Source organism: Dermacentor variabilis, chromosome 6 (genome assembly GCF_050947875.1).
Source record: "Dermacentor variabilis isolate Ectoservices chromosome 6, ASM5094787v1, whole genome shotgun sequence".
Taxonomy (NCBI): Eukaryota; Metazoa; Arthropoda; class Arachnida; order Ixodida; family Ixodidae; genus Dermacentor; species Dermacentor variabilis.
In genome coordinates this window covers 167,452,445-167,466,180 of record NC_134573.1, presented here as the reverse complement: position 1 = coordinate 167,466,180, position 13,736 = coordinate 167,452,445, and the positions used below count along the sequence as shown (strand labels likewise).

Here is a 13,736-nt window from a genome sequence, read left to right as displayed (position 1 = left end):
GTGTTGCATCACGTCGTGAAATGTGTGTTGGCAACTGCAGTTTTAATGATGGTAATGATGGATCCAGTCTGTATGAGCTGTGGTTGACAAGTTAAACGTCTAATTGCACACTGCAGGTGAACGCAGCTAGCGAAAAGTCTCGACACGACACGTACGTACGAGGCCAAACACGAAAGACGCTCGGCAGCTTGCCTCGACCACGACGCTTCTAAAGGTTCGCTTGACTTTTTTTCATTGAACCTACCAGAGAGAGGAGAGAGTCAAGAACGTTACTTCAAAAGCTCGCCATCATCTCTATAATGTCGCCGTGACAATCGGCGTTCCTACGTCAGGAATTGCAAGGATGACAAGGCCCCCTTTGACAAAGATAGATCTATCTATATAAACCTCGGGAAGCCTTTCTGAGGGATCTTACCCCTGTTTATTCAACTTTTATTCCACAGTGTGCTTCTGTCTATCGGCCGTCGTCTTGCCTTTGGACATCCACTTAAAGGTTAGTTGATCGCGGCAGGAAAAGCTGACTTCGCAAAGAATTTGTCAGCAGAAAAAAAGAAAGCTTGTCCGGCTGCGTGTCTTGAGATTTCCGAAAATGTGCTTTGTTTGTTTCCGCATTGGCTCAACCTTGTATAAACCAAAAATAATCATCGCAATGGCAACGATTCATACACTCCGAGTGTGTCATTTAGTGCGCTCACCTAATGAACACTCGTATACACCGATGCATAAGCGTTGCTGTTAACGACACAAATGGCTGGTTGATGGTGAGCTGTGCTTTCTGACCATCTGCATGTCTTATGACACATCTGATGGCTCTTGCTGATCACAAGCAATAGCACTAGTACAACAACTACCATGCATTTATACTTGAACTATGGCAAGTTAGTGACTTTGAAAGAACAGCTTTCAGTGCAGTGACATACTTTTTGCGAGTGTATCCATGGTACTCGAAATAATAGAGGCGATTTTATGCAGGAACTTGGCCTTTATCTTTTTTTTTTCACTTTTGTACGTGTTCATGTTTACGCGCTCTAAAGTGTCCTTTTTTCCGGTGTTGATTGATTGATTGATTGATTTATTGATTTATTTATTTATTTATTTGATTGATTGATCGATTGATTTTGAAGCAATTTTTTCTGCTATAGACTCAAACAGCAGCCGGAGGCGTACGGCTTTCAACTTCTCCAGTTAGACCCCCTTTAACACTACCTACCTACCCGATCATGTGCCACCCATTTCACGTGCAATCATCTGCACCTTCTTCGACGTGCAGCTAAAAGGCACCATTACGACGTATTAACGTACCATATCGTGAAGATACTCGTATATTCATTAGTGTACCACTGAACGCCGCAACTTGACCTTTAAATGGTTACTGAAGGAAATAATTAACAAAGTTAAGCTGTACTTGTATATGACATTGTTCTAATAGCAAATCTGTGGCTTTTATGAAAGCCGAAGGCGTGGTGTGTCAGAAAAGCACGTAGAACGCAAAAGCAGGTGACGAAATTATTTCAAACTGACGTCTAAGAGTGCAGCTATATCCGGTCGAGGTACCTTTGCTGTTTGGTTATTCAAATTAATAAATTATATTCTGGTGCATTTGAAGATAAACTAACACAAAACCTGTAAACTTTTGTTGCATTTCCTGCAGAAGAAGAGCCGAAATGAGCCCTAATACTGCGAAGTCGATGACATGAAGCTTGCCTTGACGTCGTCACTTCCGATTTTGTAGCAGAAAATTATATATATATATATATATATATATATATATATATATATATATATATATATATATATATATATATATATATATATATATTGCTTTCATTATCATTCCAACCATTTCGTCTGCTCTGCCTTAGTGATGATGATGTGCCCAACCAAACCACTTCGGTTCCATAGATTTATTCTCATTTATTATATGCAATCATCAATGATACTACGGGGATGCCACGTGCCAATATAATAATCACACAAATTCGTTCACTCGGTCACTCTTCACTGTTTTCTCATTGACTGTCGTATGGCAGAAAGCTGGGATAGGTGAAATTTCGAGATTACATGTATTTCCAGTGTTTTAGGAGAAACGTCCTGAGTGAGTGAGTGAGTGAGTGAGTGAGTGAGTGAGTGAGTGAGTGAGTGAGTGAGTGAGTGAGTGAGTGAGTGAGTGAGTGAGTGAGTGAGTGAGTGAGTGAGTGAGTGAGTGAGTGAGTGAGTGAGTGAGTGAGTGAGTGAGTGAGTGAGTGAGTGAGTGAGTGAGTGAGTGAGTGAGTGAGTGCCTCATTTTATATCCGGCAGTTGTGAAATGAGGCAATTCATTCTATACTCCACATTAAGTACAGCTCATCCTCAGTTTTCGCCTTTACATGTCTGCAACAAACCTTCCCCGCTCTTTTTTTCTTTTTCGTGCGAAAGACACTGACCCCTTTTCGACAATGAACACGCCTCAAGAGGGAAGAGGGGCCTCAGGCATACGCCTCGCGTCGCTCTCGACCTCCTTCCTTTCCGTGCACCATCAATCTGCGTCTCTTAGTTACCGTCATTAGATTGGCGCAGCGCCCGTCGTGCAGCCGAGCGCTGCTACTCGAGCGTGCAGGGGGTCGGGGTCTATGTATAGCAGTCGGGCTAGAAGTCGTTAGAGAGCTTAGGCATTAGACCGGGTCGGGGAGGTACGCGGAACGCACAGTTCGCGTCTCATTTTCTTGGGATATCAGAGATATTTAACAGGCCATCGCAAGTGACACGGCTCGGTGTTGGCGTAAACGGAACACATTTTCGAGACCAGCCGTTATCGTAACGACTGAACAAAGGAGAACGGGGAAGCGTTGACAAGAAGCAGGGAGTACCACCTTGGATAAAATGTGAGCACACGAGTTCGCAATAAAGGTGTTCAGAGCATGCACAAAGTGAGATTGTAGGGCACAGTGATAGTCCGCTGCAGTCTGTCTGTGTGTACTATGTGTGTACTATGTGTGTACTATGTGTACTACGTCTGTGTGTATCTAATAAAGGACAAGCTGCGGGTTTGTCGCCTTTAAAAAAAGATTAATTAAATTCTGGGGATTTTACGTGCCAAAGCCACGATCTGATTATGAGCCACGCCGTACTGGAGAACACCAGAATGATTTTTGACCACATGGGATCCTTTAACGTACACCTAAATCTAAGCACACGGGCGTTCTTCCATTTCGCCCCCAGCGAAATGCGACCACCGCGACCTCAAGTTCAATAGCGCAGCGTCATAGACACTGGCTGTCGCGGAAGTCGTCATCGCCTCGTAGCTTTGTAGAATTCTTCCGTCGCTTTTCGCGGCTGGAGATGCTTAGATATATCCGTGCTCTATTGTTTCTAAATATGGTAACTTGGTGTGTATTCTTGCTTTCGTCGATATAATAGTTTTCTTTTTATGCAACCTGAAATCGTGTACTCGTTTACTTAGTTGTTGTGCATAAGTAATCTTTCTGTTAATTAATTAATTAATTCGTTAGTTAGTTAGTTAGTTAGTTAGTTAGTTAGTTAGTTAGTTAGTTAGTTAGTTAGTTAGTTAGTTAGTTAGTTAGTTAGTTAGTTAGTTAGTTAGTTAGTTAGTTAGTTAGTTAGTTAGTTAGACGTGTGTATCTCGCTGGCAATCTAAGGTGTAATGCTGACAAAAATGGTGGCAATCAGCTTTTTCCTTCTCCATTTCGTGCGTGTGCATGCGTGCGTGCGTGAAGAATGAATCAATACTTGATGTTGAGAATGCATTCATTCTGTGGATCGAGCCGTATTCAAAATGCGTGGCATTGATGTACTTATCACTCAGTTCTTCATTTATTTGTGGGTTAGCCATTTTTTCTAACACCGCGCTACTTATATGTATATCCGATAGGTATACTTGAAGTGGATAGCTGCTTGTTGGCTCGGCTTCGCATGGCCAACCTGTTCTCTTTCAAAAGCGCCGAAGAGAAGCCAACGCGTATGCCTCTTCCTATACCTATACCAGTCGGCTGCCAAGATGATGCGTACCAGAGAACATGAGGAATAAAAAAAAAATGCTGATCCAACACACATGTTCTAACCTATGTTAATCTAAGCTTTGGTACAGTGGAGAATGACATGATTTACAACTAACCGCGAAGCGTGCAATTTTTTTTCCGTTCATCCTATGCAAAGGTGTAATATCGTGCAATGTTTATGTTTATACTCTACCACGAATGTCGCAGCTTTATCATATCGAAATTCTTTTTTAGGTTTATGCACGGCGTCGTTCACCAGCTATGCCTAAATTAAAACTACAAATCAGGCGGGTGCATAGTGCGAGACGTATTCGTAGCGATGTGGCGAGGACGAATGCGATGAATGATGTTTGATGAGATAAGAACGGTGATACCAGGTGCGCGCGCAGAAAAGTACGACACCTATCAAGCAATATTTTTGGATTCTGTACCTCTTGTGTCACACTGGGACATACGCATTCTGGAGGATTGGCCAAGAACGGGCCTAACTGAAAGAATCAAACGATTAAATCACAGAAAGCAAAGTAAATAAAGGAATACGTGAAATATAATTCACCATTCTATTAACAGACCCGTGTGCTTTAGATACAGTGAACCGACATTATACGTTCAGGTTTTAAAAAGGAAAGGTAGCCCCACTAACTCATTCACTTTGTATGTTTGACGACAGCCTCCACTTCCAACACTTATAAGTATTTGGAAGGACCCAAAGTCAAATTTGATGAAACAAAGGTAGCTCAACAAAGTACTCCGGTCATCACTACCTGAAGGACTAAGAAATGAATGTCAGAAACTGCATCGAGATTTAACCAGAGCAACGACAAAACCATGTAAATAAGCAACGCCACATAATGGGTGAATTTATCAATAATCGTCTATCAATTGATGTCCACTATGTACTCCAAACAGCAGAATATTCTATAAGTGCGATTTTGTGGCGCGTGATGCGTTTCCAGCGAAATATCTCACTTAAGCGACAGCCTTTCTTACTGCTCACTTTAGGGCAGATATATTGAAAAAAAAAAATACTTCCCGTCATGTTTACAACGAAAAACTCACGCCCTGGTTTTCATCTACTCGGTCTCAAAGCGTCGCACTAATCAAGCTGTTCAGATTTGCGCTGGTTTATGCTATGATTTAAGCTGATTTATGCTATGCGAAATATGATATTGATAATTTTTGTGTCTTTTCTTGCGATTTTTCTAAGCTGTGAATATTTTTCGAACGTCTATTAGGTTGTTTTAGGAAAGATGCTGTTTGCTACACAGGCTGTTGACTGTAAAAGAGGGCAGGACCCTCGTCAACCTGTTTCAGCTTTTCGTCCTGTCTCCTCTTTTCACTTTGAAAAAGAAACCAAATTGATTAGTTGATTGATTGATTGATTGATTGATTGATTGATTGATTGATTGATTGATTGATTGATTGATTGATTGATTTCAAAACTGAGAATGTGGTGCCGTTCCTAAACTTTAGAGATTAGCTGATGTGGAAATAGTTTTCTTTTTACTTTACATCCTGGCATTCGTAACCAAATTTTGCCACTAAAACACAACTACATATTCCATGCCTCGAAGTGGCTGCACAAGATACTTCTGATTACATTATCATCGTATGTGTCACATTTTTTACTACCTACTAAAGCATCGCAATAGGTGTGCGAATACCAGTACTTGCGCAGCATTAGAGGTTAGATAGCAAGCTTTATTTAGCTCGTGCCAAACTATGACTATTCTATTCAGGTACAGGTGAAGCACACAAATTCCCTCATTAGGCAATCACTGAACTTTTCTGAATGAACTCTCTTGCGTCTAAAAGAAAAAGCAAAATTACAGCGACTACTCAGAAACCGAGTTTTTTTTTATTAACTCAGGCCATCAATTTTTTTATTTCCAACTTCAGCTTACAAGTTTCCTGAACTCCCAGACTGCTTTGACAAACCATAATTGCTCTTCTGTAGCATCTAACAATCGTCTGCTTATAGAATAAAGTGGTTTTCAAGTCTCACTTTTTCAGTCTGTTTGAAGCCCTGCCTTCCTAGCTAAGTACATATGCAATAGCGGACAAAAAGTGTCATTGCATAAGCCCGTTGGGCTGTCTTTACATAAACGTGGCCACCTGCTTCACTAGAAAGAAGAAAGGCCTTTAGAGATGTTGCTAAACTGTCCATATATATATATATATATATATATATATATATATATATATATATATATATATATAGACAGAGAGAGAGCAATGAAAGGCAGAAAGACGAACCAGAATTGAGAATTTAATCATCAATGCTGTGTGAGAGACGGTCGCCCCAGTATGGTTGCCTTCGAAAAATTGCAGCAGCGCTCTTGTGGCCTTCCGCAGCTGTGATATTGCGAGACCATGGTCCCGGGATCTTGCTCAGCGAGAAAGTTCTTCCGTCCAGCTGGTGCGGACGGCAGGCCTTTCATCTTCGAAGGATGGGCAGTAGCGTTAGAAGGTGTTCTATATTCTTCGCAACCACTTGCATTGCAATCGGCGCCATCGGTCATGCCGATCAAGGAGGAGTACTCAGTGGTGAATACAACGCCCAGACGTATGTGGACGTTCGCATAGGTCCTCAGAGGTCACGTTGGTGCTGATGAGTTCGTGACCCGCACCAAAGGGCGCACGGCGTAGTACTAATGGGTCAACCGTTCGCTCCTCGATTCGACCTGCGGCGTATGCAAAACTTGTGTCTGAATAGCTTTGTCAGTTGAGTGCAGATGAATGCGGTTCTACGCTGCGCCAAGTCGGCGAGGCTACGTGACACCGGCGAGAACATCGTAATTATCATGGGCAACCCGCAGTGTATGACGTATCTAAGACGTGGCGGCGCCACTATCACTATAGCACAGCGCGACGTACGCGGATGAGCTTGTGAGCGTAACCACAACGTCATTACTACGCTCTCTTCTGGCTCTGTGGTTTTCTCGACAGAGAAGGCCCACAATTGAGGAAAATTTCCCAGAACTTCGATCGTGGTTGCCGATTCAACCAGAACCGCACACTGTGTTTCGTAGTGGTGGATGGCGAAGATGAAGCAGTGTCGGTGCTTCCTTCTTGTACCGTGTAATTTCTTATCGCAATTCGAGCATGTGGTTTTACACCATTCTACGCCAGCTAGACATTTCCGATAGTCTGGTATTCTTTACAAAAACTTGTCTGAAACCTGCCCGAAGTACCGGCTTAACAGCCTCACCCCCAATTCATTCTAAGCATTTGTTTTCTCTGACAGAATATTAGGAATTGTCGTCATTTGGAGCCAGGAGATAAAGTATACGCGTATATTCGACTGACTAGGTCGCCCACACCTTAAGCAAAGAGCTGAAGACACTGGTGAGACGAATATTGCGTGAACTGCATTAATGGTGGTGCATGACGGTTCTTATAATAAGCGGTGATAATGCTGGTACTGATGATTTTCACATAAAATTAAGTTACTGTTTTTGTTCCGCACGATATCTCTTGTGCGCTCCCGTGCCCCTCCAGCTGAGTTTAGCATATGTTAGGGAAATCATACTTTGAATCGCGAACGTTGTGACACCTGCTTTCGATAATTTCATTGACACAATAATAGATACAAGTCAAATTCATTTCCACAGTAACATAATACAAAGTTTCTGTTCGCTCACGCAAATTTCACGAGCTAGTGATCAAAAAAATATATCACAATACGCCTGCCTAGGAGCACCTTAACCTGACGTACATGCCGAATAGGTTTCTGTTCGGGGCATTTAGATATACAGAACAAGCAAAGCAGCAGAAAGGGAATAAAAATAAGAATAAGAAGAATCCCTATTCTATTTTAAATGCCTTTATAGAGACGTACAGTTAAGCCAGACCACTTCTAAACATATCCAGCAATTCCGTTATTTCCTTGTCAGTCAATGTCTGTATATTGTTGATCAAACTGTTCGCACCAAGATAAACCCTCAGTAACAACTACCAAAGCATCGACGTTGTTAAGTGCAATTATTATTATTATTATTATTATTATTATTATTATTATTATTAAAACGTGATTGATTGATTGATTGATTGATTGATTGATTGATTGATTGATTGATTGATTGATTGATTGATTGATTGATTGATTGATTGATTGATTCTTACAAACGTAGCAACAATCACAAACCATCAAAAAGAGCAAAGAGCGCTGGATGTCTGCGGCCACCATAAAGGGTGCGACAACTGCCTACTCTAGAGAGAAAAGAGCAGAGAATTAGAGCCATAGAGAAATGAGGAAAATAAATAGCACACACGGAGTGGTAGCAGTCTGATTTTTAGGAAGCGAGCACACGGCATCAACGGATTATAAGCGCGAGTGATATGGACGAAGTGGTGATGAGCATGAGTCGTACAGAAGGAAAAGTACACAACTATGAGTGCATGAGAAGCATGTTATTTTTTTTTCCAAAGCAATGTAAAAGAAATCAACGTCAGCCGTCGCCTTGTCTTTAACTTTATTACGGTTTTTCTAGCAACGACACCTCTGCGGCCCATTAGTAGCTTGTATAAAGCATAACTCAACCCGCATAAAACATAAAGAAAAGAGCACTGTATTTGTTAGTAGTACATACAAATCATAGCCAACAGAGAAAAGAAAGTGTACCACACAAGACAATTTATCTCGCAACATGTAGGCTGCAAAAACCATAGGAAAATGGCAATATCTCTCGGGAGCAAAGGGCAATCAATGTAGTCCACAACGAAAGCAGGAAGTAGTGATCCGACACATTTTTGCGTCCTATATTTCAGGAATGGCCAACCTCGGTTCTCCAAAGAAAACATTGTATTTCACACGCAGACGAGACAGTGTCGCGTTAAATTTAGATATTGCTTAGACTTCCCTGTTCCCCACAGCAGACAACGTGCTCATTTGCATAACGACACCATACGTTAGTGCGAACGATGCGAGTTGTCAAGTCTCCAAAATATTGAAAGGACAGCTTGCGTTGGCAAGTGAATGCACTGAAGCGTGTTCTTTTTTTAGCAACGTGGCTGTTAAGCGGGGAGTAAACTTTGGCCGACGGCGAGTAACACTTTAGCCCGATACATACGTAGTGACCCGACAGTCGAAAGCTTTCATGGGCGCTGGGCTGGTTTATAAATAAACGTCGTAGCTCTCAGCCACCGGTTTCCACGATCAGAAGCAAACCGCACTCTGAGAAAGCTGCGATGTTGCTGTATATATGTAATGCGAAAGAAAGATAAGAACCAGCGGTACACGTATGCTCTTGAGAAGCTTACTATTCGTAAGCAATCGCACGTTTTCCCACTGACTCCCTGTATCTGCAGATGACAGTGGAACCCTTGCAGCTCCTTATAGCGCCCTCAATGTGTTGGGGTGGCATTTTTGAAACAGTACAAAAGATACTGATAAGGATTTCAGTAAATGGATAATTGATAAGGTTACCCGTGCTGAGAAAATTGGTTTGTGAAGATTTCCCCAAGAACACTATTTTCGGGCGAGAGATCACAATGTCATGCCGGGAAGCAATGCTCCGAAATTAGGCTTAAGCTAGCCATCCTAAATGTGCAACGCCAAGTGCAGCCGTGTGCATGCATGGTACATTTACATACAGCTTGCTTACTTTCGTGCGCGCAATGTTTCCGTCCCCAATAAACACTTATTAAAGGAGTAACATTGCGGTAAGGCACCACATGGCCTATAGCCTGGACTTGTTAATATCGTGGACAGTCTTGATGGACAAAAGTAAAGCTAAACTATGCGTTCACAAGTTTTGCGCTCGGCCTGTTTGACCTTGAAATGCCGGCTACTACCACACACGCCGTGAATTTGATACCTGCACTCAAGTCCTTTTAGTCCAACAAACATGCGCTTGCACAGCTTCAGCATTTTGGTTAGCATCATTCTCGGAAAGAAAAACAACCACCTTGAACGACTGTTTCCTGCCAGTGAATTCAGTACACGAAGCATTTCAATGAGCAACAGTACGAGTTATTCGTCTATGAACAACTTACTTAAATGCCTGGGCTCAACGTGTCGCCTAGGCCTAACGATCGGAGATGCTTGTCTAGCCTTCGCGAAAGCTTTTCTCGGTGACGAGTACGTTCATCCTGTAATCCTTACACAAGCGCTGAACCACGTGTGCTCCTGAGCACAAAGTATACTTGGCACAAGTGTACGGCAGTGCGTGAGCACAGGGCATCCGTAAGCGACCGGCGTGGCAGACTATAGCTGCTTCCAATGCTAGAAAAGAGCGATACATGGTAACGCAGCGCGTTGAGCGAATACCGGTTTTCGCGGCATTAAAGAGCGGTAAAACATCACGTACCTTCGCAAATGTACCCTTGACCTATGAGTCCCCAGAGCATATCGGTGCAGTGATGGCAGTACGTGGGCTTGTGGAAAGTCCGCTTGGTGAAGTAGTGGCCGTGGCCTGTCTCGTACTCCGGGTGCTGCTGCTGTTGTTGTTGTTGCTGCTGCTGCTGCTGTTCGTCCTGCTGCTGGGAGGAGGAGCCCTCAGCGCCAGCGGCCGACGTCGGACTGGCTTCCTCTTCGGGCTCGGAGCACTGCTGCGGCTCGCTCGAACCGACGCCCATGTTAGGCCTGGCTGCCGACGAAGCCATGTTTCTGCAGCACCGAAAGCAGCTCGCCACCGCTTGCGCTCAGCGAGCCGGTGGCGATGACAGGGCCGCGTCCCAGCGGCGTCTTGAAACCCCGCGGGAGACGGACGACGCCGATGTCGCGTCCGACGACGACGACGCGACGCACCCGACCCGGCGGCGGAGGCTGTCGGCGGCGGGACGCGTCAGTCCCCGGCCCGACGCCAGCTTGCCATGTCACCGCACCGTTTGAGCGCCGCCGGCCGTGCTCTGCGGCAGGTACCGCCGGGCGAACACGCCGACGCGAGGACCGCGGCCGCCGGGAGGCTTGAGCACGCGCGTCGCCCCCGCGGCCACCGGTCTCCGACGGGGCGGAAAGAAACAACACAAAACGGCGGAGAGCCGCCTCCTCCTCCCCCCCTTCTTCTCAGTCAGGCCTAAAAGCGTACACTCTGCTAGCGTGGTTTCCCCTCGAGTCCCGGTAGCGGCGGTCGGCCCACAGGGCCGTCGTCTGTGAGGCCCGAGTCCCGCCGGGCGGCGACCGCTGACGGCCAACGGCAGACCGCGGCTCGCACAGGCTTAGCGGCGCTGGAGCTTGGGACGAGGGTTAGCGCCTTCGGGCAGGCCGCCGGAGGCCGCCGCTGCAGTGGCCGCTCCACGGGTCGACGCGCGACTCCCGAACGCAACGCCGGGATGGTGCTGCCGTTTCGGCGTCGCAGGCTTGCGAGGGGGCCTTCTTGCCGGCCGATCTCTACGGGCCATCCTTGTCGTACGAGCACCGCACACACCAACGCGAGCGGGAAATTTTGGGGAAGGGGGGAGGGGAGGATACGCCGAGTAGAGGGGGTGGGGAGGCGGCCGAGGAAACGAAAAGCAGAAGCGAGGCTGTGCGCGTATGTGTAGCGAAAGGAAATCGCGGGCAAAACAGGCACGTCACGTCGCGAAGCCGGGGGCAGCGCACAGTTTCCCCTCAGGGCTCGGATCTTGTTCAGAGCCGGCGGCGGCGTCGGTTCAATCGCGCACAGCGGCAGGCCGGCCCGGCGCACATCGGTGCGGTCGACGACGGAGGAGCAGCAGAGCAGCCACGGGATCGAAGAGGCCCACCGCGGCGGCGCTCGGTGCTGCTGCGGGGCGCTCACGCTCCGGTCTTCTCATGGGACGCGAGGTCTTCTCGACGCCCCGCTCGGCGACACGGGGAAGCCGTCAGAGTTCGGTCATCGGGCCGCGGCAGGAATCCCAGGGCGGGCGGCCGGTTCGCATCCCAAAACACACGCGCAACGGTGCCGATAATACACCGGTGTGCTAGAGCCCCACTCTCTCGGGCCTGATCCGCGGAGCAGAGCCGCGAAAGAGAACGCGGCGAGGGGGCGCTGCGGACGAAGCGCTTCGGGAGAGGAGAACGATGGCTTCTCTCGCTCTGCGTCCGCGGTGAACGCGGGGCCTGCCGGCGCGTTCTAGCGGCGCGCGACAGTTCCGTTCTTGTCGAGTCCGCATTCTGGCAGTGAGCTCCGTTTAGCTTACCTGCGACCTCATTCTTTCTGCCTCGGCAAACTTATCTAGTTTGCCCCTACAGAGCCGTCGAGACGGTTCTGCTACAAAGTTAACCATCATTATCACGACGTTCAATCTGTTGTCAGTAATTACGTCAAACAGTTTCGCTTTGCGCGGTGGGCAGTATGTGGTACCACAGTCCTGCGCAAAAAGCTCGCGTATATCCAGCACTAACCACTTTTTGATTCGCTCACTCAAAGGCTCACTCGCGCCTCTTATGCAATAAACAAAACTGCAAATATCGATTGTAGTCACTGTTGGCGTTTAACATCCTAATAATTTAGTAAAGAAAGTTGTAAACCTTGAATATTTTCACGTTTTAACCCTTAGTAATAGATATGCGTGCCATGGGGGCCATACGCCAGAACTCGCGTTATTCGAAAAATGCAACGATGTTCTGTGCTCTTTCCAGAAAGTGGGTAGAACTTAACCTCATCGTACTAGCTAAAGTTTTACTATACAACAGTTCATTCGCGAACCTCTTATAAAATAAGCGTAACTTTTCCTGTGAACAACGTACGAACAAGAAGGGGGAAAATAAAAATAATATAAGACGAGTGTCACTAACTGTAAGGATACTTTCCCGCATAAATGGAGTGCTATTTGTAGAAGCCAGCCTCACAAGCCTTGTACTCGATCGGATTCGTGAAGGCCGAGTCACGACGTACGCTAATCGCGTACGTCAGATACTCATTGATAGGTAACAAAACTGAACAATCAGAGCAAGTACAAATTAATTGCGGGAAAGCAGAACTTTCAGAACCAGGAATATTCCTTCAAACGAAACGAATCGCTCGTGGGGAAAATCGCGCACATATGCATTCCGTGGAGATGGGCACGGTTTCTTTTTGTAACACAAGGCTGCGCAATCTATTTCCTTGTAACTTCTATGTAACAGTAGACAAACAAAATAAATTGCTTCACGCGCAGTCTAAACAGGATGGCGTGCTGTCATGTTTACCACGTCCGTGTCTACATACAAAAAGGAAGATAGCACAATAAAAGGTCAGGCCTCGCCGCCCTTACCTGATGTCTGGTCGGCATTGACATATAGTAGAAGAAATAGCAAGCCCTCATCTTTTCTTTAAAAATTATGCTCGTTTCTGAGGCCCCAAATCGTGCTACAAGATATTATTTTTAGCTCGTAATGATAGGCTACTGCGCGTTATTCAGATAGATTAGAAAGCTTGTAGCAAAATATCAGGCGCTTATTCACTGGGTATATAGTGCAGAACGTGTGAGCCAATAATAATATATACACTACATTACTAGCAGCGTAAGCGCGACAGGCCCCCAATTCTTCGTTTTTTTATACGAGGGCCAGCCAACAACGCAGACTCCAAACTGCACCTCATAAAACTCTATCACTGTGCACTTATATGTGATTTATTAATTTATTTCTTTTTAGTTCCGGGGTTTAATCCAGGAGCCCGGATTAATTTTGACCACCTAGGGATCTTTAAACCAATGCGCGATACAGGGACGTTCTTGCATTTCGCCCCATCGAAATGCGGCCGCCGCGGCCGGGATTCGATCCCGCGCCTTCCGGCTCAGCAACGCATCATCATCATCATCATCATCATCATCATCATCATCATCATCATCATC

The 13,736-nt window shown here is 45.8% G+C and overlaps 1 protein-coding gene across 2 annotated transcripts in view; it reads right to left on the bottom strand.

The window, feature by feature from the left end:
• Positions 1-11,935, bottom strand: part of LOC142585704 (diacylglycerol kinase theta) — a 67,156-nt gene extending 55,221 nt beyond the window's left edge. For both annotated transcript variants that reach the window (XM_075696669.1, XM_075696670.1), the window contains exon 1: positions 10,307-11,935. In XM_075696669.1, the coding sequence (XP_075552784.1) occupies positions 10,307-10,601 (295 nt within the window). In that variant the 5' untranslated portion in view covers positions 10,602-11,935. The remainder of the gene's footprint in view (positions 1-10,306) is intronic.
• Between the last annotated feature and the right edge of the window lie 1,801 nt (positions 11,936-13,736).